The following is a 26,530-nucleotide window of genomic DNA, read 5'->3' on the forward strand; positions in this document are numbered from 1 at the left end:
TAAATTACAAAACAATACAAAATTGTTTTTTCCTGTTTTATCATGATAAAGCTATGATGATTCTTTTTTTCAACTTAAAACAGATTAGCTGGGCCTATAGACGAATCCAACGAACCTAGTCATGGTCAGGATTTGGTCGGCCATTGCTGGGTCCCGCAGGCTTAATTTCTTTCTGCAACCATAATGGGCCGCAATATATCCAAGGCCGCATCATTTCACATTTTAGGTGAGATGGAGCCCACGGGGACCCGGCTATGGTTGCCATTGAGGTGTAGGAATGCGTGAAATTGGATTCGTCTATACTGAAGATTCAAAAAGGAAAGACTGGTAACATGAGCCTAAATAGAATGATACCATAGACCAACTAATAACATTATTAACCAAGCAAAGTAGATTTAAACTGTCGTTCAACACAAACATAATCCTCATCAGGAGGGCTACAATGATGAACTGATGGAGTTGAATGTCCTGCTCTCGACCTTGCAGGACAAGGACTTGATGTCCTTTCAATGCAAACAGCAGGATACTATGTAGTGGCGCTGATTAGCCTCTAAGTAAATTTCTCGAGGTCAAGAACATACATATAGTTCGCTCTCGAGGTCAAGAACATACATAGTTCTCTCAGCGTGATCAATGCTGTGATTGTTGTTTATGAGACCATGGACCATCTATATAATATTTCACCATTGACCTAGCTAGTGGGGTGGTAATTATTCTTAATAAAACTCAGAACTGAAGATGTAGAACAGACCATAATGTTAATATCATTATTATCTTCGATAAATTATGCTTTGTGCTTCACTCAAGGTGTGTCAAGCATGATACCATAAACGGTTAAAATTCCGGGGACATATATAATAAGGGGTGGTGCAATAATTATGTGTACCCTGGGGGTGAATTCTCAAAATGGTCTGCCAAAAACGCTTGCCCCCCTCCCTTTGGCCATGCCAAAAATCTTTGCCCCCCCTTTCGACGTGCCAAAAACCTTCCCCCCCTCTTTTGACGTGCCAAAAATCTTTGCCCCCCCCCTTACACATGCAAGATTTTGGGGAACCCGAATTTAAAACCTTAAATTGTCTTATCATATAATGCGAGCGCAGCGAGCAGGAAATTGTGCATATTTGAATGTGTTCCTAACGTTTTCCTATAAAATAGGGCGTAATGTAGAAACGGTACCCAAAATATTTGTGCCAAAAATTGCTTGCCCCCCCCCCCCCTTTCGACCTGCCAAAAATCGCTTGACCCCCCTTTTGACCTGCCAAAAAATGCTTGCCCGCCCCCCTTCTGGCCTGCCAAAAAATCTTTGGCCCCCCCCCCTATAATTCACCCCCCTGGGGGGTACCCATAATTATTGCACCACCCCTAATAAAACAGAAAATATGACTCTTCAAAACTTAAGCTGAAGGTACGTCATAGCCACCTGCACATTAATAACACAGCAGAGTTAGTTGTTATTTTGGCTAAGTATGCCAAATCACCACCTGAGGTGGAAATTTGTATATAAAGTGTGAGAGATTTGGTCTTGGCTTTTTTACGACTTGATTCATCCATTCGTGAAATATTATATAGGCGTAAGAAATTTGAACAGACGACAACGTAGCTGTGTAGCATTAACTTTTATTCCAAGCTTTCGCCCTCAGGGCTTCATCAAGGTATAGGCAAACTGTTAAATGAATAAACAGAGAGAGGATACATAAATGCCAGGCAATAAATCCCCACATTACAAGAAAATATTATACAATCAAAAACCTGAGCAGACCAGAAACAATGTTCATGTACAAAGATTATACAGAAAAGGGATTATATTACAAACTGATGATAGCAAAAATAGCTTGTAATAAAAGTTAATGTTACACAGCCTTTAATGGTGTTTTCACCCTGGAACATGTATTAAACATTATAAAACCCTAAGAAACTATACGTCACTTTAGTGCATACATGTTGAGGGGCCAAGTGGACTTACGGTATTCTTGCGCTCAGGTCTTCATGTGTTTCGCCATTAAGGGGTGTAATTTGGTTATGTGAAATTTCTCAATAAAGGGTGCATTTCAGAGTTGGTCGGACGCGGGTGGGTAACACTTTTGTGTGAGAGTGACCTCGATTTCGATTTGATCTTGTGATCATAAACTGTGAAATAAGTAATAAGTCGCAGTTTGTAAAGGGGTTTTCACAGCTAAAACGTTTTGATATGTAATGAGGTTTAATAATGCGCTTCTGCACTGGCAGCAAGTAGATGCTACAGAGTATAGGCTGGTCTACATTTTGAAGCAGCAGAAATGACAAAAATGGCGACAGAAAAATTGACGAAAAGTTACCTTCATGTTCCTCGTAAGCAGCCTTTTAGTGGGATGTCCGTCGGACAACAGTTATACAAAATGGCGGAAACGTATGCAGATAAAGAAATGTATGTGTTTTATGTCGACAAAGAGAGGATTACTTTCAAACAAATGAAAGAACAGGTATGTAATGTATGTAGAATTATGTACATGTATATACTTCCATGTTTAATTCGTGTCAAATTTTTAACGTCCTGTTGCAAACAATACCGGGTATGCTGATCACGATAAAATACTTGAGATATTGCGAATTAACAAATTGTTAAAATCAATTTACTGCTTGGACTTATTATTATTTAGAAGATTATTTGCCACGTCACGTCACCGTAGATAAATCATTTGGGGAAAAAGATACATTATTATTGATAGAATATGTTTTTGTTTTGTTTTTGTTTCTTAAGTTTTTATTCTTCCGCCATATTTTTAAATATATTTCTAAAATATTCCGTAGAATAATAATATTATGGTTGTTTAAAATGTGTACAAGGTTTATAGGAATCATGATTTTGAAATAATAAAGAAAGGTTTTGAAAGAATAACCACTACACGACCTTTGACCCATATATTTATACGATTCAAAAAGAGCTTTCGTCAGTGTTTCTTTTAACCAAGTTTGATCGAGATCAGCGCAAGCGTCTGGCACCAGTAGTATTTTGAAAGAGCGTTATAATAATCAGAAGACTGATTCGACGGCTCAAACGTATTTCAGTCGACTTAAAGGCAGTGGCGTAACCAGTGGGGTGGCCAGGGGGGGGGGGGCAAGCTGCCCCCCGGACACAAAAAACTGGGAAGAAGAGCAAAAAAATTGGGAAGGGGAAAAGGGGAAGGAGAGAAAAAGAGGGAAGAAAAAAGGGGAAGGAGAAGAGAAAAAAGGGGAAAAAAGAGGGAAGAAGAGAAAGGGGAAAGAAAAAAAAAAAAAAAGAGGGGAAAAAGGGGAAGGGAAGAGAGGGAGAGAAGAGAAAAGGGAAAGAAAGAGGGAATTTGAAATTTGTACTCTGAAACACTGATTTTTTAGCTTCTAATATGCCAAAAACCAGGAGCTTCAGGGGGCTCCGCCCCTTGACCCCCGCCGGGGCTTTGCCCCTGGACCCCACCAGGGCCCTTAAGGCGGGCCCCTGGACCCCACCCGTTTAACGCTTCGCGGCAAGCCGCTCGCGACTTTTGGTCAAGAATTGGGAAATTTTTCAATCTTGCCCCCCCGGAAGGTCCGGTCTGGTTACGCCCCTGCTTAAAGGTATCCTTATGTAACAAAGACATTGAAACCAATGACTTGTGGAGAAACAAAATATAACTGAATAAAAAATCTTGCTGATATTTAGAGTCTGGTAGTCTTCCTGTGATCCTGCTTTGAATAAGTCTAGTCAGATGTCATTAGTTGTGAGGTGCGTTATGCAATTTTTCCCCTTTTTTTATCAGGATACGTGCAAATTGACTCTTAAGGGAGTGTTTATAAATGCTTTGTTGGGGCCGCTGGAATTTTTTTTTTCATGTCGAAATTATTTTAACCCCCCTCTTCGTAAACCCCAAACTTTTTTGACCCCCTCCTAATGAACCTAAACTTTTTGACCTCCTCATATTAGGTTAAAAACTATTTTGACACCCCCCCCCCTCATTTTAATGTAGCCTACCAATCAAAGGACAGGGGGAAACAAATTAATGATACTAAAATTTGTATTGATGTGCAATTGTATGTCCATGTCATTGATATAAAATATGTGGAATTGTTTTATCATTTTGTAAAGTATGTTTTATGCAACCCGGTATTAAAAAACCCATTCATTTATGATTGGAATCAGTGGCGATGAAAGCATTGAAATTTAGGGGGTCGGGGACGAGTATATTTTTTGGTTTTACTGGAACTTGGGGGGGGGGGGCAAATACAATTTCGGGGGCACAGTTGACAAAAAAAATTGCAGTTGCAAATACATATACTGGTTTTGTTTTTAGAGAGACTCTATTTGAGCATTTCATGTATTTGCTCTTCCAGAAAAGGCTTTATTGGGATGATATGTGCGAGTAGCGTGCAAAATTTTGTCGCCCATGATGGGGATGAAAATGCCTTTATTGTGATAATGTGCGCTCACAGCGCGCAAACGTTTTGTACTTAAACTATTTTGTTCCATGATCGGGGTGAATTTGGGTGGAAAAGGGGCTCCTTGCCGGGGCTCCTTGTCCCTTTTCTTTTCCTTTACCCTCCACATGTTATCTTTCATTTTTTGTCAGGAGGACTTCTTCTTTCATCTTTGTCATGGGGGCACTTCCACCCCCTGCCCCCTGGCTATACGATACTGCCGAAATGATGTGTTTTGCAATTTGGTGGGACAGTTCGCGTGATTTTACCCTATTTGGGCCCAAAACACGATGCTTTTGATGTGCTAAAAAATTGCATCTGAGGACAATTATTGTTTATTTTCTCCTACTAGGATTTTTAGGGGGATGTCCCCAGGCCTCGAAATAAGAAGAAAAATCCAAGGGCCCTCTGGACCCTTGCCTTTGAAATTTCAAGGGTCCTGGTCAACTTTCAAGGGTCCGACCCCGGACCCATGCCTTTGAAATTTCAAAAGAGAGAATTAACTACGGAGATCACTGTATGTAGCTTGTAGAAAATTGAAAACCCGGGTTGAAAACTTGATGGGAAACTAAAATGAAAGTGTACTCAGGGAGCTGGACCTACTGTATTATGTGAACCAGATTTTCCAGTGGAAAATTAAAACTAGGATTTCATACTTTTTGCATGGTTCAATTTTTACGGGTCACACGGACCCGTACCGTAGGAAATTTGCGGGTCCGCGCCTACTTTCACGGGTATTTGACGCAAGGACGCGCCTTATTTCGAGCGCTGGATCATGTCCCCCATTGAAAAAAAACGTGTACCCCCCAGTTCTCCAAGCTTCCTCTGCCTATGATTGTAATGCAACATGATTTAGTTGTATATATCAGTGATAATAAATTAATAATCTGTACTGCATGAAACATTATTGTAAAAATTTTCAACACTAAAGAACAAACATATTGCACTTTTTTCCTGATTAAAAGAGCAGAGCAGAAGGAACTGACACAAACCTCAAAATTAAGTTATAGACAACAAGATAATTTTTAACACTTCATACTCTATATCTTTGACTATTGAATGACTTATCAAAATAAAGTCTGCACAAAAAGTAACGCAGCTGTTATAAATACGCCTATAGCTTCAGACTAAAAAAAATGTTTTCCCAATATTTCAACATAAAACGAATGATGATTAATTTACGCGCATTTGGGAACCCCATTTGTCCTGTTTTGTTCAATATTATCAACACAGCAGTGTTTTGCAAGAAAAATACCCGAATTTCAAAGTTGCAGCAATTTGTATTGATTTGAAGTAAGCGCGAAGATAATGGCGGGCTTTACGTTCTACAGTGCTTGCATAATAACCATTGATCGCTGTAAACGGCAACTATTAAATTCGAGTATTTTTCTTTAAAAGCACTACTGTGTTGTTAATATTGAACGACATTTGACAAACTGGGTATCAAAATGCGCGTAAATAAATAATCCTTCTATCTATGCTAAAATATTGTGAAAACAATCATTAGTTTTGAAACTCTAACCGTATTTATAACAGCTGCGTTACTTTTTGTGCAGAATTTACATAAAGGACCTGCTCAATTACCCTTATCTGGAATGAACTTTTGTTCTGGGTTTTTAATATACTGGAAAATTTCAAGCTATTTTATATTTTTTGCTTCAGGACTTATGTTGCTAAAGTTTTAACACTCCCCCCTGTTCATGCACCCAAAGCTTTTTAACCCCCCTATTCAGAACTCCTTAAATATTATGACCCCCTACATATTGTCCAGCCCCCTCCTACCAAAGTATTTATGAACACTCCCTAAAGCTCTTGTATTCTCCTTTCACATTGACGCCTTTTACGATAGCTGGAGCGTGCTCAGCCCAACTTTTAAAAGTTTGTTTGGCTGAAGCCGAAAAAGGGCTCATAATGTAATAATATGAACATCTCAAAAAAGTAACTAACCCCACTTAAATAATGATCATTTCTCAAAAACGGGCGATTGTATTACAAATCTGTAAAATGCTTTGGAAGCAAAATGTATTTCTGCGGATTTTAACACCTCATTTGAAGCAATTGTCTAAATATTGACGCCGCAGCGTACATTTAAATCAATGTAACCCAAGATTTGAAAGTTGCAGTAAATTCTATTGATTTACGTATTCAATATAATGAAAGGAAATCTGTTCGGCTCTCATTAATATGTTCGTTTTGTTTCATGCATTTGGGGGATCAAAATGCCGGGAAAATCAATATCAATTGTCATTATTCTTATCGTTGGTCAATATTCACTTAATCCCTAGTTGAAACATGAAGAGTTAACACATTTTTAAATGTCCCGCCAAGTTGTCATTTCAACTGTTAAGTCAGATCAGGTTAGGCTGGTCATCTTCGTAACATCTCACCTTTTGAACATGCAAAGATTCCAAGAGACTTCATATTGATGGACAATAATGCAACTCCACATAGGACTAGGATAACCAACCAGTTTCTGGAACATGAAGGCATCAATCGTATATTACGGCCTGCCAAATCTCCAGACCTGAACATGTTGGAGCATTTGTTGGGTCATTTAAAGTACCAGGTAGACAAGAGGATCAAGCCAACAACAACTTTGATTGGACTGTAACACATTCTGAGACGGGAATGGGCAGCAATAGACCATCAGACGTCTTGTAAACAGTATGAGGCGGAGGTGCCTATTCAGGCAGAAGGAAGCCACACCCAATATTAACTGATATGAAAATGAACATTACAACAATAGTTACAAGAGACATTTGTAAAAACCATTAAATTACATGAGTTTAAAACTGAAAATGACAATGTATGTAATGATATCTGAGTGTTTTTGTATTGTTGTAAGTGCAACTGTCACGTCTGGACCTCAATACATTATATTGACCGGTGTTTTATTGTTTTCTGAGCTATCGTATCAAATGAAGTGTCAAAATGCGCAGAAATAAATTCTGCTTCCAACACATGTTACAGATTTGTAATACAATAGCCCATTTTTGAATAATGGCTATTATTTAATGGGGGTTAATTACTTTTTTGAGATGTTTAGCTATGACATGCACGCAGTGGGCGCAATGTTTACGTGACTGGCGAGCACATTAATGTTGTACGGATATTAGATATCGGATATCGGATATATTATGCTTGATATATTATGCCAGATGGATTAGATACTAATAAATGAGATTACTCATTCTATCATAAGGAAAAGGACGGAGTATTGAATAACGATTGAAATTACAAGCACCTTGCCCGTGCACTTTTTAAGGTCGAGGGCGCTGAATATTAAAAATGGAACAAATATGAGATAATTTCATTTCTTTCCAAAAAGCAAAGAATTGAGTCCTGTAACAGAACGATTTTTTAGCTTTATATGTACAAGGATGAAGTATTGAATAACATTTGAAATTTACGATAACTTGGTCCGAGCACTTTTTGAGGTAGAGGGCGCTGAATATTTAAAATTGAGCTGAAATAATTGAGAAATTTTCATTTCTCTACAAAAAGCAAGAAATTGAGTCATAAAAACATTTTTTAGCTTGACATGTACTAGCACGGAGTGTTGAATAGTATTTGAAATTTACAAGAACTTTGCCCGAGCATTTTTGAGGTAGAGGATTAACATAATTATATACAGTGTTAAAATAACGCTTGCAATTTAAAAGAACTTTGCCCGTGCACTTTTTTGAGACAGAGGGCGCTGGATATTTAAAATGGAGCTAATATGAGAAATGTACATTTCTTTGCGAAAAGCAATTGAAACATTTGAGTCCTATAACATAACGATTTTTATCTTTAAATTTACAAGCAAAATATTTGGCAAAAAATGTTTGCAAGAAATAGTTTACAATAACGTTTTTAAAACATTGTATAAAGGGTATATAAAGGGTATAAGACATTTTCATAACATTCAAAAACATTTTTGATTACTACTGTAAATATTTTAACATAATGTTATTTAAGTGTTGACTAAAAATTGTGAAAAAACTTTTGCAAGAAATAGTTTACAATAACGTTTTGAAAACATTTTAAAAATATTTTTGTAACGTTTTCATGACCTTTATATAACCCGATATTTAATATTATTACAACGTTTTTATCTAAACCAAAACCCAAGATATAACTTCTTTAAAACATTTTAAAAACGTTTTGTGTTTACTGAGTATACATTGGTGTTAAATATATATATATATCAGAACAAGATATTAATAGGAAAACCGGGAGTTGACGCTGCACTATACACTTGATCTACCTGTTTTGTACTGCAACGATTCGTCTCTTTGTAAAATTCATTAATCGAAGTTTGGTGCTATTTTTCCAACTCGAAATATTGATATCGACGCCAGCGAGTAAGATTTACCATTAATTTGCGATTAGCTCAAATATATTAAATCAGAAACAAACATGAACCCAATTTGCTCAAAATTCTCAATTTGTTACGTTAAATTCATAACGACATGTTAAAGAGTGCTTCAAAGTGCATACGTGTATTGCATTGTATTGTATTATATTGAAATGTATTGTATTGTATTGTATTGTATTGTATTGTATTTTGATACCATTTTAGAGTCAGCAGTTTGCTTCCTCCCTCATTGCAAAGGGCTACAAGAAGGGAGATACTATAGCAATATGGGGTGCGAGTCACTCGGAATGGCTGGTGACGCTCTTTGCAACTATGCAAGTCGGAATAATGTTGGTAAATAATTCTTCTTTCTCAATCTCTCTCCTCCTCCCCCTCCTCTCTCTCTCTCTCTCTCTCTCTCTCTCTCTCTCTCTCTCTCCCCTTGCTCTCTACCTCTATGTCTACCCCTCCGTCTCCCTCACTCTTTTGATCTCTCTTATTGCACCATTTATCTACATCTATTTCAAACATGTTACATGTTAACATGGAACTCATAGTTTGTATGCTTGCGTGTCTAATTATCATCATAAGCGAAAATGTTCGTGAAAGAATTATACACTTTTCCCAAATCCAACTTTCAACATTATTTTTATTCAATAGTAGTAGGCAAAATGCTTTATCTCGATAGGTAACAGTTGCTTAGCATTTCTCCTAACGAAATATTATTTCACAGTACATTAAAACTGTGAGCTGCGAGCATGTCACAAATTGATTGTGTAATGAACATGAATTATTGTTGTTTTTTCCTAGCTGCCTCTAAGGTTACAGTTTCCAGAACCAACGGTTATAGCATTGTTGAAAAAGGTGAATACAGATTGTTTCTAATTTATTGTTACCTAATATGTTGTGATTTTGATCGTCTTGACAATAAGACCGCTTTTTATTTGAAAAACATTAATCGGCTAATTAGGTGCTTCATGTATACTTATTATATTATATTTTGATATGCCGGTCTTGTGCCCGGCTTGTGTCGATTTTGACTTCAAATCTTGTTTTGATTACACATGTTTATGGAATGACACTTGACTGCGTTGGACATACACGTAATCACAATAATGGGCATTCGCGCCTGCCTGACTCATTATTTCCCGCCAATTTACTAAGCTGTATTGAGCCATGTGAGTTTTAGACTGCTGCCTTCATTCGTCAACTATCTGGGTTGACTTTGCAACAGTATTGTTGTGGCATAGAACATGCCCAGTTGTGTCCAAATAGACATTTTGGCCGAGTTTGCAGAACTTCCGAGCGCAATCTTGTCACAACGGCGCGGTAAACGGGCGCTGCTAGTCGGTCGTGCTATGGCGCACAAAAAGTCGCGAGAGAATAAATCTGACACGATATGAACTTCAAGTTTATCCGGTCGTCACTACGAATCTTAACACAAGTACATGCGTAGTGTAGATGCGTGGTGGATTTAGTCTATTGACATTGTGTTGAAAAGAGTGACATGACCATTTTAAATCAAACAAAAATGGGAGGAAATATTTTTGGCAAACTGACAGGGCGGAAACAAAAACATTGTTGGCAGGCTAGTAAGCTGCAAAACCCCTAACTATGGGGGGGGGGGGATAAAATGTTCGTAATACTGAGTGATTACACTGCTGGATGAATGCAATAAACGTTTCAGAGATTTTGAACACCACATAATACTGACCACTAAGTGGTCATTGCAAATTGTTATTGTTTGTAAAAAAACTTTTTGCTTATTTCTTATTTCCTGTTTTTCTTTCTTTTTATCGGCTGTTTCTCCTGATAAAAACTTCTAAAGCTACATTTTGCCAGTTTGATATGAAAATGGGAAAAAAAAAGCAACGCTCGACTTCTTTTTATTATTATTATTACAGCACAAATGCAAAGGGCTCATCCTGACGAGATCGCCGTCAATCATATTGAAAAGGGTCTATCAAATTTTTCCAGAACTAAAGGATACATCTGACAACGGATTTCATTGTGAATGGTATAAAGGCGTTTACTGTACCTTAAGGGGTACTACACCCTGGCCAATTTTATGCCTATTTTTGCATTTTTCTCAAAAATTATAACACATTGGTGACAAGTAAGATATGTATATTATAGGGGCAAGGAGGGTACTACAACTACTGTACTGAAAATTCAGCAACTCAAAGCAAGTAGTTATTGATTTATTGATCAAATATTGGTTTTCCCTCATTTTTGACTGTAACCCCACAACTGTTGTCTGTGTTGAAATAAAATTTACAGTGCAGTAGTTGTAGTCCTTGCCCCTATAATTTACATATCTTATTTGTCCCCAATATGCTATAATTTTTAAGAAAAATGCAAAAATAGGCACACATTTGGGCAGGGGTGTAATACCCCCTTAAAACCAAACAATAGATAAGGTCGCATGTCACAAATAGGTCATCCACAAATGGAGGAGCCGTAACATGAAAACATTTCCTTCACATTTAAGTATAATACCTATTGTAGAAATTTTGGTATAACTTTGTAGATAATTATGTTCTGTTTGGACAATTAAACATCTACTTTGAGCTTTATACCTCAATATGTAAGATGTGTCAATAGAGGTAGGAGAGCCCCATAAGTTTCTACACAACATTTTAAAATAGAGGATAAATTTAAAGCGTCACTACATAAAAGTCCTACAGGATTCAAATTCCACACAATGGTGTGAGTTTTATATTGAATAGAACAAAAATCTATTTCGTTTAAAGAAACCAATTTACAATAGATCTAGATTGTTCATGTATAGGTTAGACACAACGTAGGAAAGGCCTCTTTATTTGCCTATGCCATGTATGTGAATAACAACTTCCAGGCAAGAACTGTGATCACCCTGTATGTACACATTTTTAATGCATTGTGCATATTTACCACTGATCTAAATGCACATAAACAACCTTAGAATATGTGAATCTTATTTAGATAGAAGATTCTATATGTTTTGATCACCTTGCACGTACAGTGTAATTTACCCATTACCGACTTCAAAGTAATGCGTCATATTGCTTTAGCTCCAAAGCTGCAGCACCCATATTTATCCAACAGTCAAATATGTTGAAAAATCACTCATGAACTTTCATATTCATTTATTTTTCAGGTTCAAATTATTGTTAAATTATTCAAAATATACTTATATTTCCATGCGCGCATAGCTGACTCCCGTGGCACACAGAGGCCGTGCGAAAAGAGATCCGCAAAATTTGCAACGGACCCGCCTCACACGTTTCAATGCATTCATCGTTACGGTAATACTCTCAGAGACAGATAGACATTGCCATTCATAGATAAACAAATTAAATAGTTGCAGTTAAAAACTCATGCTTTTGAACGATTCTAAATTTTACCAATGAAAATGCAGCGATGACGTCATTGGGTCAACGATTTTCCAAATGCTGATTGATTGATTGCGTCACTGTCAGTGATCTGTGCATGCACGGTACAGAATGTTTTTCGTATGAAAGCTAAAAACATTTAAAGCCATATTATAACAAAAATAGATTAGCATTTCTTTGCCATAAAATGTTAGCTTTTACTGTCAGATATATCCCCTTTTATTTTTGAGCCGAACAACTACGGCAAAGCAAAGAAAATTGGAATTTACTACCAAATCTTATTCAGATGCTCAGGCCTATTTTTCATATAAAAACGTACATAATTTTTACCACCTTGTATCTTCTTTATTTCATTTAACATTTCGTAACGTCTTTTTATATTGGATGATAATGTATGAGGAATTAACTTATTTTCCTATATTTCAATAGTTTTCCAGATATTGAGTTCATCATCATCAGTGGTACCGTTTCAGAACAGATTCCACGGAGAAAGTAAGACAACTATTCTATATTTTATAGGTGAACTTGCAAAAATTCACAACTTATATTTACATGCAGTATAAAAGTATGACAGCGTTGTAAAGTGAAGTTTTACATCTGTTTTTATTAGGTGTGTATATAGCTACGATGAATTCATGATGCTTGGTAGTAAGGCTGATTTGGACAACGTGAATAAAATCTGCATGTCTCTTGATATGGATGAACCATGCTCTGTAGCGTTTACATCCGTAAGTATTTTATTTAATAAAACTATTATTTGTACGAGATTATGAGAATTGCCTAATGTCACACATGTTCAAATATAGAGCTCGCTCTGAAAATTCCAGCAAGAATTAAGGGTCCGCTGGTACTTAAAATTATAAGTGGGTAAGTTTAATTCGCCGTAGCAGTGATGATGTAACAGGATTGATTACCATAGCAATTGAACACGATTTTTGAATATGTGACTGGACACCAATAATCAGACAAAACCAAATAGTCGAGTTCCGACTAATTTTACTTGATCGCATCACATATTGCTATGGTAATTAAACTTGTTGCATCATCACTTCTACGGTGAATTCATGAGCGAATAAATAGCTAACTTTTGAATATTGTGACTTTGTTAATCATTGTTTGGATCAATGTTGAAACAAATTATTTCAGGGTAGTAGTGGAATGCCAAAAGCGACCGTTATGTCTTCACATGCGTTGTTAAACGGCGTGGCGAATATTGGCTTCGGGCGTGAAGATGAGAGTTTGCTTTATGATTTGGTAAGGATCGATCTCATTAACATTTTGTATAGTTTAGGCTTTTCGTTGTGCATATCACTTTCCCAGAGGTGTCAGAATTCTGTATTACCGAGAACCGCAATCTCAAAATAAATTATGTTTGGTACATTTTATGCTCATAATGTGGTATATTGTACTTTTAATACATATATCTGTACACAATGTGACCACATGTTCAAATATAGAGCTCGCTCTGAAAATTCCAGCAAGAATTAAGGGTCCGCTGGTACTTAAAATTATAAGTGGGTAAGTTTAATTCGCCGTAGCAGTGATGATGTAACAGGATTGATTACCATAGCAATTGAACACGATTTTTGAATATGTGACTGGACACCAAGAATCAGACATAACCAAATAGGATTATTGATTGGTTTAAACAGTGTTTGATGAGATACTTGTCGCGCCGAATGGAGATACCTATGAATACGACCTTCACGCATATTTTACACTGTAACTCAGAATACAATTTGCCGAGTTGACGGCCCATTCGTAGTGTCCACTCACATATATCGTCCTGCTATACCGGCTGGCTGAAATCATCAATTGTGTTTATGCAGTCATAGATAGAATACAAAACCGCTCTATTCATCGATTCTAATCTTACAGGTGAGAGGGATCAGCATGATATGAATATTTTATAGAATTACGAACCAGGTATATTTACCCTTGTTCTTTGACATCTATGGGTCGATGGAGAGCTACCGCGTGAATGTACTTGTGCAGGGCGATATATTCTAAAATTGTTTTCACCTATTCCTAAGGTAGTAAAATACTGTTACATCATCACTTCTACGGCGAATAGCTGCCATGTGTAGCAGCAATGTGTAAACGAGTACAATATACAGTGTGCAAATCGCCAAATGCTCACAGGGCAGCTATTGCACTTATCCACTTCTGTTACTGACAGTTGTTATGTCCAGGGATCATATGCCTATTTATGCGAATCTTTATGTTAAATTAAAGTACTCTGTTGTTGGTCTAAATTGGTACTAATATTTGTGCTTTAATTTTGGGTCGTTATATAATATGTACCATGTGTACAGTGCATTTGCATCGCTCACAGTACTTGCTCAATGTAAATTCAGCAATTCTCTTGGTTTTAATTGTTTTATTGTTAAATGATACTGAATGAAGGCAAATTACTTACATGTAGACAGACGTTCGTCGTAAAAAATAATAATAATGAAAACACCTTTTTAGCATAATAGATGCACGTATGATTCCCTTATGGTATGTCTTTAGAATTGTTCCTGTTTTAATCGTGTTTGGGATAGGTTTTGAATGTCGCTGAAACATAGCCGGTGTGCTATCACTAGTGGAAAATTTAAAATGAGAATTCTTTCAAAACGATGAGAATTGTACAAAAGTATGAGAATTTAAAATTTTCTCATTTATATAAAATTTTCTCATCCAAATGAATGAGAAATATTAATTACCGTGTCAACAACCTGTCACAAGTGGTTAATTTTCTCATTTAAAACAATATGACAGGTGGTTAACACGATAATTGGTATTTCTCATTCATTTGAATGAGAAAGTTTCATATAAATGAGAAAATTTTAAATTCTCATACTTTTGTCCAATTCTCATCGTTTTGAAAGAATTCTCATTGCGGTATGAGAAGGCTACCCCACTCCACAGGTGATAAGTGCAACCTGCTCGTAGTGCAGGGCGATATATTCAAATATTGTTTAAACATATGTGATGCGATCAAGCAAAATCAGTTGGAACTCGGCAATATTGATTTTGAGATATAGCCAAACAAAGGAAATATGTCTTTTTGTTTACTATTGTTTTGGAAACTCTTTAACTGCTCATATCTTTAGAACTGATAGTAATGGAGTTTTCCGCAAAATGCAACTTTGCAAATGTTTGTTACTATCCTATAACAAACTGAAAATGTATTAATTCCGAGTTCCGACTAATTTTACTTGATCGCATCACATATTGCTATGGTAATTAAACTTGTTGCATCATCACTTCTACGGTGAATTCATGAGCGAATAAATAGCTAATTTTTGAATATTGTGACTTTGTTAATCATTGTTTGGATCAATGTTGAAACAAATTATTTCAGGGTAGTAGTGGAATGCCAAAAGCGACCGTTATGTCTTCACATGCGTTGTTAAACGGCGTGGCGAATATTGGCTTCGGGCGTGAAGATGAGAGTTTGCTTTATGATTTGGTAAGGATCGATCTCATTAACATTTTGTATAGTTTAGGCTTTTCGTTGTGCATATCACTTTCCCAGAGGTGTCAGAATTCTGTATTACCGAGAACCGCAATCTCAAAATAAATTATGTTTGGTACATTTTATGCTCATAATATTGTACTTTTAATACATATATCTGTACACAATGTGACCACTTTTATCGTGCTCACTTTTACTTCGGTGGCCCTCTGTAATACAAATTACCGGTTAAATTGTGAAACCAATAATCTACGATCTTATAAGATGACTTTTTTAAATTAACCTTTTAATAGTACCCATTGTTACAGACTTGACATTAAGTTTGTGAATATTTCTTCATGAAGTGCCAAGAGTCTGGAAGGGGTATGAATACACCACACGGGCTAAATATTAATTGTGGTGGGTCGGGAGATGGCGTAAAAAATATGCTTTCCGTGAGTTTACATTATGGTGCTCATAATTTAGTGCATTTGGATTTTTTTCGTCAACAGTCGGCATGCGTCAAAGCTGAAATGTGACCCGGCAGCACAAATGAGCCGTAAATTCCCTAAATTGTATTCTGAGTTACGGTGTAAAATGTGTACGAAGGTCGTATTCATCGGTAACTTAAGCTGGCCCGACATCGATCTCATTTTGATAGTGAAACACTAATCAATTATCCTATTGTTAGATGGCTATAGAACTTTTAATTAGTCTGGTCTTTGTTTGCTTTTGCTAAATCCTGTTCAAGTGGTGGGTTACCAGGCATTGTATTTTGTATAGGTATGCATAACCAACAATTAACAATGAGGGAACTTTCTTAAACCTCGTTGACTTGGGGATGATTTGAAATGACCGCCAATTATGACTGTTTGATATTTATTGCCAGCAATGTGGAAAAAGAGACACGTGTAAAAACGTAAAAAAGATATAATTTGGTTGAAGGAGCAGAGTTTAAGAAACCATAACCCCGCTTCTGGATATCGTTTGAAGTCAAATGATATACCATTTTAAAGTTTATGATGTTTATTTTTTAAACACGAAATAAAACAAACTTGACCGGGGGAGGAATTTACGGCTCATTCGCCGTGAACGGTCACAAATGCACTTGCAATGTACCATTTTTTTAATGGGACGGAGCTTAAAATATTGCTATACGTACTCAGAGAGTTTGAATGTCCCCGCTGGCGTTAAACTTACGGTACAAAAACAACTGCGCGGATTCCTGGTTGTCCAATTCAATGACCTGTTTATTTGTGTACAGTGAGTTTATAACACTTGCCCTAAGAAAGCGATTCAAACTTTTCGAGTGCATACCACTTTTAAGAGCCAACTTTTTAAAAGCTCCCCCCACATTCAAAACTGGTACATTGCAAGAGCATTTATGTTCTGATCAACACTTATTGGTATTTACGTTAAGTACAGAATATTATAACCTCAAACTTCAATAGATATGATAATATCATAACAATGTTCAGAAATTCAGAAATCCCCCCGCGAGACTTAAATTCAAAATCCTTAAATGCCCATTAAGTGTTTTGCTCATCCGGACAGTCGTAAACAATCACCAAAATCAGGTTTTTTGTACCTTTAATCTTTATAGATGTACTAACATAGCCTGCTAGTGCTACAGCCGAAAGCTGTGTGTTTAAGACAAAATAAGGCATTTACATGAAATCTGTAATTTATATACTGATATATAGTTACATAAATTAGCAACATGTATTTGAATGGGCCCTCAACTTTAACAATACTGCCGTTTTCCATTTTTGCCAATTTTGTTTCATGTCAAAAATACCTAATGACAATTTAATGACTTATCCTTCACTTTTAGGTAATTTATTAACAATGTTATTTATTTTTTACTTTCATTTGGATCACTGAAAGGGCCTTTAAAATCATAATTTTTAGCTAATTCGCTACATAATGAGCACCATAATCAAACATTATTTGACACCAACTCCAGACACACCCCAATAAATAGTTAACCAGTGCGGTTTATGCAGACCCCTTTCATTAGGATTTAGTCTTGACACCTCGAGCAGAAATATTCCACACTTAATGTTAAGTCTATATTATAATGTTTGTTGTATATTTAAAATTGTAAAGTGTGGAATCAGGACATGTAATGCACGATCTTATAAGATACATAAATGGAATTCGTTTTTTGTCGATAGATCAATAGGGCAATTTGGACATAAAGTCGTCTTACGACATTAGGGCCTCCTTAGAGGCCCACGTTACTTAAGGGGGTACTACACCCCTGTAGTAAATTTGTGACTATTTTTGCATTTTTCTCAAAAAATAATAACACACTCAGGTAATAAAAGTTATGTATATTATTGGGGCAAGGAATCCAATTACCACACTGAAATTTCAGTGACGCAAGTCAAGCGGTTCAGTATATATGATAGGAAACGAGGTACATCCCAGCGGTACCTTATTTCTTATCATAAATAACAAACCGCTTGTCTTGGGTCACTGAAATTCCAGGGTAGTAATTGGATTCGTTGCCCCTATAACATACATAACTTTTGTTACCACTGTGTTATTAGTTTTTGAGAAAAATGCAAAAATAGACACAAATTTATCGAGAGGTGTAGTACCCCTTAAAAGAGCCAAAATTGCATATGGGGTTTCTTTGATCTCACCTCGCTATTTCAGGTTAAAATGTACAGAAACCGTTCGTTTAGTTAATTCACTCATTTCATTCGGCTGCGAAGCAGGCAACTGCAAAGTTTATCCATGTACTACGGTTTGAAGCCAAAGTGGTAATGGCATCTGGCAGTACAAATTTGTCGAGGTCTCCCATCAGGTTTTGCACATAAGACAAGTAGGATGTTGTTGCCTTCCAGGCCTTCTTTTACCATGTTATGGGGTGTATAGAGCATATCTTCTGCATGGTTCATCTTCCTGGAATCTTAGTTGTCTGTGAATTGCTTTGCGATTGCCTTGATAACTAAGCACGATATGGGCCTAATTGACTTTTTCTGTTTCCCCATAAATGATTTTTTTGCTCTGCTTCGCTTGGATTTAGTATCCCTTTTGGTATTTTCCTATATCATTTAAGCTTATTTGTAAGTGTATTTTCTAAGTGTATTTATATGTTCCCCCATGCTGTGTTCCCATTGTTGTAAACATTTTTCAGGATCTAAGGACAACTCCACCAACTGTGCCATCTGTGGTAACCAATCAATTCACGATCATTGTTTAAAAATCCTTGATGAGAATCACACTCTCATCTCCAAACCCTGGTACTGTAAATACTGTATTGGATCGATTTTACCCTTTAATCATATCATTGACGATGCAGAATTTTTGCATGAAATTAATCAGCTAAATCATGATCATACTGTTTCCTTTACATATTGAGACATTGAGATGTGCTCAATCCTTCATCACTAATTTGTCTACTACCATCAACTTGATCAATAGAGAACACCTCCCAACCTTCATTTGTGGTGATTTCAACCTTGATTTACTAAATACATCCACTCACTCAGTTTCAAATGATTTCCTCAACACACTGTATGCCTCCTCATTTTATCCACTAATCGATAAACCAACCCGTGTAACCACTAAGAAATCATCTCTAATCGATAATATCTTTTGTAATATTTTGAATCATAAAATAACTCCTGGTATCCTATTTAGCGACGTCACTGATCACTTTCCTGTATTCCAAATAATAAATAACGATAAAAATAATGTACCTAATTCTAAAGTCAATCGCTACTATACTAAAAGAAATATAACTAAGACCACAATAACATCTTTCACGTCTGAACTAAATCAAACCAATTGGGACGAAGTCCTAAATAACCAATCTACTGATCAATCCTATAACGTCTTCATAGATAAATTTACTAATATATATGATAAACACTTCCCCAAAGTTAAGAAAAAAATCAAAAAGCGCCAGCAATGTAAACCCTGGATCACTGCGGGAATTATCAAATCCATTAAAACTAGGAATAAACTCTACAAGTCGTTCATTAAATACACTAATGAAATAAATAAAACTAAATACGTCAAATATAGAAACAAATTAACTCATCTGATTAAGATTTCCTGTAAAAATTATTATTCAAATAAATTTAACACTTATAAATATAATATCAAAAACATGGCAAACAATAAATAACGTTCTTGGCAAAACAACTAAATTGAAAACCCCTCCTATTTTTTGATGGTACCTCAAAATCTCCGACCCCAGTAACATTTCCACAAAGTTTAATTCTTTTTTTTTTTTGCTGAAATAGGTCCTAAACTTGCTTCAAACATTCATTCTCCCTCTTCCTTCTCTGATTTCCTTAAGGACCCACACACTAACTCCATCTTCCTCAATCCCACCCACGAAAGGGAAATCCTAGACATTGTCAAGAAGTTTAAGAATGGCAAGAGTTCCGGCTACGATGACATCAGCCCAACCATTGTTAAACATATCATTCCCTTATCTCCAAACCCCTAGCCCACATTTTCAACCAATCCCTTTCTACAGGTGTCTTCCTTCAGCCCTCAAGATTGCGAAAGTCATCCCTGTCTTCAAAAAAGACGACCCCCACGCCTTCTCTAATTATCGTCCCATTTCTCTTCTACCATGCTTTTCCAAGATCCTTGAACGCATCATTTACAATAGGATTGATAAATTTCTCTCTCACTTTCATATTCTTCACAACAATCAATATGGCTTTCGCAAACAGCATTCCACTGATCTTGCTCTTCTAGATATCTACAACAATATTTCCTCCTCTCTTGCTCTTAATCATCACACTATTGGCATATTCCTCGACCTCTCCAAAGCCTTTGATACCATCAATCACAACATTCTTCTTACCAAACTCCAACACTATGGTATTCGTGGAACAGCCCTTAATCTTCTCTCTAGCTATCTGTGTAACAGATATCAATTCACGTCCTTTGACTCACATTTCTCTGATCTTCTTCCAGTCTCTTGTGGTATTCCTCAAGGCTCTATCCTGGGTCCCTTGCTCTTCCTTCTTTATGTTAATGATATCCCCACTTCATCAAAAATCCTCTCTTTTGTCCTTTTCGCCGATGATACGAACATCTTCTTATCTCACCCAAACCTTAACACTCTCATAAACACATTCAACGTAGAATTAGTCAATGTCTCAAACTGGTTCAAATCCAACAAACTATCCCTAAATGTCAGCAAAACTAACTACATCCATTTCACCAAACAAAAACGAAAGCAAAAGCACGCCACTCCACCAACACACATTATGATAGACAACGTTGCAATTCATCCTGTAGATAACACAAAATTTCTAGGTGTAATAATTGACAAAAAATCTTTCCTGGAAAGACCACATCCACAAAATTACAAATCAAATTTCTAGGAACATCAGGATTCTTAGAAAACTTCGTCACATTTTACCCACACATATACTATTCTCACTCTACAACACCTTAATCCTGCCTTACATATCCTACAGCAACATAGCATGGGCGATATCTGACAACACCCTTGACCTTAACCACTGTCCATGGACTTCTCCTAATTCTACCAAATTGGACAAACTATTTAAACTCCAAAAAAGAGCAATCCGTATCATTAACAACTCTGGTTACCTATCCCACACAAAGCAAATTTTCCATAATTTTAAAACACTAAATATCTTTGACATAAATAAATTACAAACAGGTCTCTTTATGTACCGCTATGAGAACAAAACCCTTCCAAAATCATTCTCCAACTTTCTTTTAAAACACAGTGACATTCACAACTACAACACTAGACGTGCTGAGCATTTTACTACAGTTAAACACACATCTAATTTAATCAAATACACGATTAAAGTATCTGGACCTAAAACCTGGAATGGATTAAACAAAGATATAATAAACTCAAAGAATATATTAAGCTTCAAAACTAGCTTGAAGGACCGCCTGATTAAAAAGTACTTATCTAAATAAAATAAACCTATTATATTTTTTTTCAAGTATCATATATCATTTTCTTTCATCTTATAAATAGTTCAATATGTTTTAAACAAATACTGCCGTCAAATCCCGATGTTGGTTTTGGCTATAGGCCTCGGTACCGTGCACGTGCGCTTATTTTAAATAGGCCTATTTGAAATCGATCCACTACATTGGGCTATTCCAGAAAATAAGCGCACACCCCCTATAGAGGAGTTCGGATATCCGGACTTTTTCTATCCATCCAAGCTCCGGATATCCGGACTTTTCATATTGAGGAGTTAGGATATCCAGACTTTTTCTATCCATCCAAGCTCCGGAAATCCGGACTTTTCAAACATTTTCCCTACATAGTACCGCGCTCGACCTATAGAGGAGTTCGGATATCCAGTCTTTTTTATGCATACAAGCTCCGGAAATCCGGACTTTTCAGACATTATCCCCTCATAGCCATACGCTCGACCTATAGAGGAGTTCGGATATCCAGACTTTTTCTATGCATACAAGCTCCGGAAATCCGGACTTTTCAGACATAGCCATACGCTTGACCTATAGAGGAGTTCGGATATCCAGACTTTTTCTATTCATCCAAGCTCCGGAAATCCAGATTTTCATCTTTTGAGTCTGGACTCGGACTTTTTTTGTCGGATTTGGACTCCGACACAGACTTGGCTATACTCACACTCGGACACAAGGGGGCAGTCATTTTCTTCGGAAAGGGGAGGTGGTCAGTGGGTCACTGTTTTTTACTACCATCAAGAAGACAATTTTCAATCAATGTACATGTACAAAATAATACAGATATCTGGGTATTTGTGTCTGTGAATTGAAAGGGTCGTACAAATGTCTGGTATCTGCAGGGGGTGGGTGTCAAAACAGGGAAGATTATAAAAATAGTGGCCATGATCTTCTAGTGACCAGAAGATCATAAATATAATAATAAAAAAAGAATTAGTATCCCTTTTTTTATGAAATAGGAGATGACCACCTCCCCTCCCCCACCACCACCCAAAAATATGACTCAAACTTGGAGCCGAGTCATTTGATCCTAAATTGGTTGGCTTCACTTATTTGCCAAGGGGTCTATATTTAGATTTATCTGTCACAATAGTTGAATCGTAATAATATTATCAATTAATAACAGAATATTTATTTATAATCATAATACATATTTTGCCTAGATATATCCCACTTCAACTTCTCACAAAGTTTAGGGACCGTTCACATTATTTCTACTGGGGGGAGGAGCAGACAGAAAGTCACTGCCGAAAACTATATGACCCCCCTTCTCCGATAATAAAAACCATATGACCCCCCCCCCCCTCCGTGCTACATGAAAATCATATGAGGGAATTTAAAAAAAAAAAATGTTGTGTTGAGTGTTTTTTTTAAATTCCCTCAAATATTAAATAATGCTTCTTCAATTAGGGGACATTTGTCAATTTTGACTTCTGGATACCTGTTAGACATCAAGTAAAGACTAGTCTTTCAATAAAATATTAATTTTAAGTGAAAAACATTGATTTTTTGAACAAATCTGTAAAAATCATCATTCAAAAAAAAAACTTGAGTCCACTTTTTGTTGGACTCGGACAAAAACAGACTCGGCTCGGCTCAAATTTGGACACAAAATGTCCAATTAAATCCATGTAAAATGTGAAATGATTATCAAAAAATGTCAAAATAGATCTCAAATTTGATTCAAAATTGTTGACTTCACTTTTGCCCATTTTCCTAATTAATTGGGGCTGTCAAATCTGTGATCTGTCATAATATCCTACATATCCACCAAATTATTTAGATTTATCTGTCACTTCCCAGAATCAATACTGTTATCTTTAATGAAATAATTGATAATTATACAGAATTTAATAAACATTTTGACTGTATAAAAATTTCTAAAACTTCTTTCATGGAGCTAGAAAGAGAAAAAAGAGAGAAAACATGCACACAGACATGTACACCCCATCCATAGGGCTAGTGTTTGTGTTCACTACTTACGGGCAGTCACTGAACATTTGTCTGGGATATTTATCCAATTTAAGAATTTTAAAAAAGATGTTTAGAATAATTGATTAATATCACACAAAACATATTTCTGAAACGGTGAATTTCTATAAGTATTAATATTATTATGAAGATGATGATGATGATGATGATGATGATGATGACAATGTATGCTGCACATTGCAACCTAGTGACACTTCTCTAGTACCTGGCCACTTACATGTAGTGTGTGTCACACTAGAATACTTTGGTCACACACACAAATACCCCTGCAGCGGACTGTTGACATGTGATACATGTAGTTTTTACCTTCGGAGTTACCTAGGGTATGGAAATGACTGTGACACTTGTGTGGGGTGGGGATTGACAGTGGGTGTGTATAGGGGAAGTGGTGTGGGGTGGTATAGTTGTCTCATTGTAAAAGAACAGAGAAGAGTCTGACCACAGCATTACTGTGCAGCAGCTTGATTAATCTTAATTCTCTATTGTTTACAGTGACAGTGTAGGGGTAGCTGCAGGTAATATGGGACAGCAGGTAATATGGGACACCTGTTTTCATTTTAACAAAAAGTAGCTTAGAGAAGGTAAACACTTTAAGTTGATTTGTTAAGTGTTTAGAGACATCAATGGTGCTAGAAATGCAGTTTTGGAGTCTGTGTATCAAACTCTTGGAAATCAATGCCAAAAAGAGTGAAATTGCCCAAAAAATTATGTCGTTTTTTTTGGCCTGATATAAAATCAATGACGTCACATTTTATGATTGTGTATCCAAAAACTCTGGTACTGCGGGGGCATTTGTCGTGTTTTATGATCTTTAGGTGATGGGTTAAGCTTATCAGCAGGTAAAATTCCACTGACAAGTGGCACTTTCCTTTTATAAATGATTATTTTCTCTGATTTTCAACTGAATGGGTGCAGGTAATATGGGACACATAGGAAATTGTGTGCATTGTTAATGCGAAAAGCAAAACTATTTAGAAAATTGAATTTTCTTGTAGAAATTTGCATTTAACATTCAAAATCATGTAACAAAAATGTTTTTAGAACAAAAGAGTGATTTTCTGAACTTTTTGATTTTCACCATAGAGATAACACAGTGTCCCATATTACCTGCACATGCAGGTAATACGGGACACTTGACGATGACGTCATTTTGACGTCATAGCGTCCAAACAAACATAAAAACAAGGTAACATTGCCTGTTTTATTAATCTTAAAGGACAGGTTGTTCATCATAATAATCTCTTGTGGGCATATCTTCTTTAGTTTTTATGCAAATAAGCTAAACGTCCTTAATGGTCCCATATTCCCTGCAGGTACCCTACATGTATATTTATGGAAATGGAAAATTCTCTATTGGAATCTTTGCTATAAAATTATAACATTATAACTTAATATTCGACATGGATTTGGCAGGGGGCACTCAACTTTACAAGTGACAAGTAGGGGAGACCGGGGCGTGTCCGCCCTATTTTCTTCAATCTCGCCTAGAGAGGGCAATTCTAGAGAAGGCTATAGTTTTTACATTTTTAAGCTGTATACTATAGCTAAATACTACCACATTTGTAAGAACATTGAGCTTTCAGTAACGGCAGGAGAAGGGTAAATAAAAATCATGATGACAGGGCGGACTTGCCCGTGCTGGGGCAAGTCCGCCCCTATGGTGGGGTAAGTTCGCCCTGATAAAAAGAAATAATATTGCAAAACAATTATAAATTTAATGCAAACGTTTAGTAAAGGGTATATTAGGCGCTCACTCTCTTCCAAAGAGTCTACTAAATTTAATGGAGGTGTATAATGTAAGCTAATAAATGTAGGGGACCAAAATGAAAAAACCTTTATTTACAACTTCGACATTTATGGTTTTAGAGCATAAACAGTGGTATGAGTAATACTGATACCACTTAACTTAAAAAAATATGCTTGCATGTAGTTTTACCATTCTTAAAGGTATTATTATCAATATTTTGCATAATACGCCGATGGGGCGAATCCGCCCCGGGAGTCCGCCTGGGGAAAACACAGGGCGGACTTGCCCCTTCACATACAGGGCGGACTTGCCCCAACGGTACTTTTTTTTCTTTACCTTGTGTTATGCCTACTAACATGACTAACACAATATGTTGATCTTTTAATTGCATAATAATATGTTGGCAAAACGTTCACCTTCCAACTGAATTTAAGAACCAAAACCGTCTCTGTAAGGTCTTGAGATTATTGCAATATTACTAATTTTTAAAATGTAAACTTCCTTGACTCAAAAATGTTTTTTGACGATAATAATAATATTACTCTGGCGAAATGTGTCGGATTGTCTTGTTTTCTTGGGTACTTAGCTATGACGTGTGCCAGCTTATTACATCATCATTGTACTTTTCCAGCAGTCACGAGATCAGAAACATGGGGTGGGTGGACTTGCCCCGAGGGCGGACTTGCCCCGGTCTCCCCTACTATGAGTTTGTCACTATAGGCTCCATTTGAGCCGGGCATTTGAGGTTGGCTATCTTTCTATAATTTTCAAAATGCCATAAAATATAAAGAGGAAACTTTCAAATTCTCTTATTTCAGCAAAATCTAGAATTTTTCTCCATTTTTTGGAAATGTTCTACCAAATGACCCATTTTTTCAAGATGTTATACCAAATTACTCCTTTTTCATTTTGTTATACCCTGTGACCCCTTTTTAGAGCATCATTGTATACAAGTAGGCCCCTACTAAGCAATGCCAGTAGACAGATACCTGTCACATAAAGTTAAATGACTCCCAACACCAAACCCCGGCATGGACTCTGACCGAGTCCACCGGACTCGGGTCTTATTTTTGTTGGACTCGGACTTGGCTCGGACTCGGCCAGGGGTGCAAATTGTGCTTTCTTCCTCAGGAGCAAGGTTTTTAGGCTGAAGATTTCCTCAATCATACCTGACATAAAATAGGTTTGTTCTACACTCCGAAAGATGAGAATAATATTGTAACTTTACATAGGATGTTTTTTTAAGAGACTAACAAGTAAAATCT

General features: G+C 36.5%; 1 protein-coding gene across 1 annotated transcript in view; it reads left to right on the plus strand.

Annotated features, from left to right (window-relative positions):
• Positions 1–2,040: 2,040 nt before the first annotated feature.
• Positions 2,041–26,530, plus strand: part of LOC140144604 (medium-chain acyl-CoA ligase ACSF2, mitochondrial-like) — a 55,017-nt gene continuing 30,527 nt past the window's right edge. Inside the window, exons 1-8 of the mRNA XM_072166421.1 lie at positions 2,041–2,459; positions 8,972–9,100; positions 9,557–9,610; positions 10,651–10,763; positions 12,550–12,612; positions 12,731–12,848; positions 13,267–13,374; positions 15,470–15,577. Of these exons, the coding sequence (XP_072022522.1) occupies positions 2,277–2,459; positions 8,972–9,100; positions 9,557–9,610; positions 10,651–10,763; positions 12,550–12,612; positions 12,731–12,848; positions 13,267–13,374; positions 15,470–15,577 (876 nt within the window). The 5' untranslated portion in view covers positions 2,041–2,276. The remainder of the gene's footprint in view (positions 2,460–8,971; positions 9,101–9,556; positions 9,611–10,650; positions 10,764–12,549; positions 12,613–12,730; positions 12,849–13,266; positions 13,375–15,469; positions 15,578–26,530) is intronic.

Source organism: Amphiura filiformis, unplaced genomic scaffold, assembly GCF_039555335.1.
Source record: "Amphiura filiformis unplaced genomic scaffold, Afil_fr2py scaffold_66, whole genome shotgun sequence".
NCBI classification, from domain to species: Eukaryota; Metazoa; Echinodermata; class Ophiuroidea; order Amphilepidida; family Amphiuridae; genus Amphiura; species Amphiura filiformis.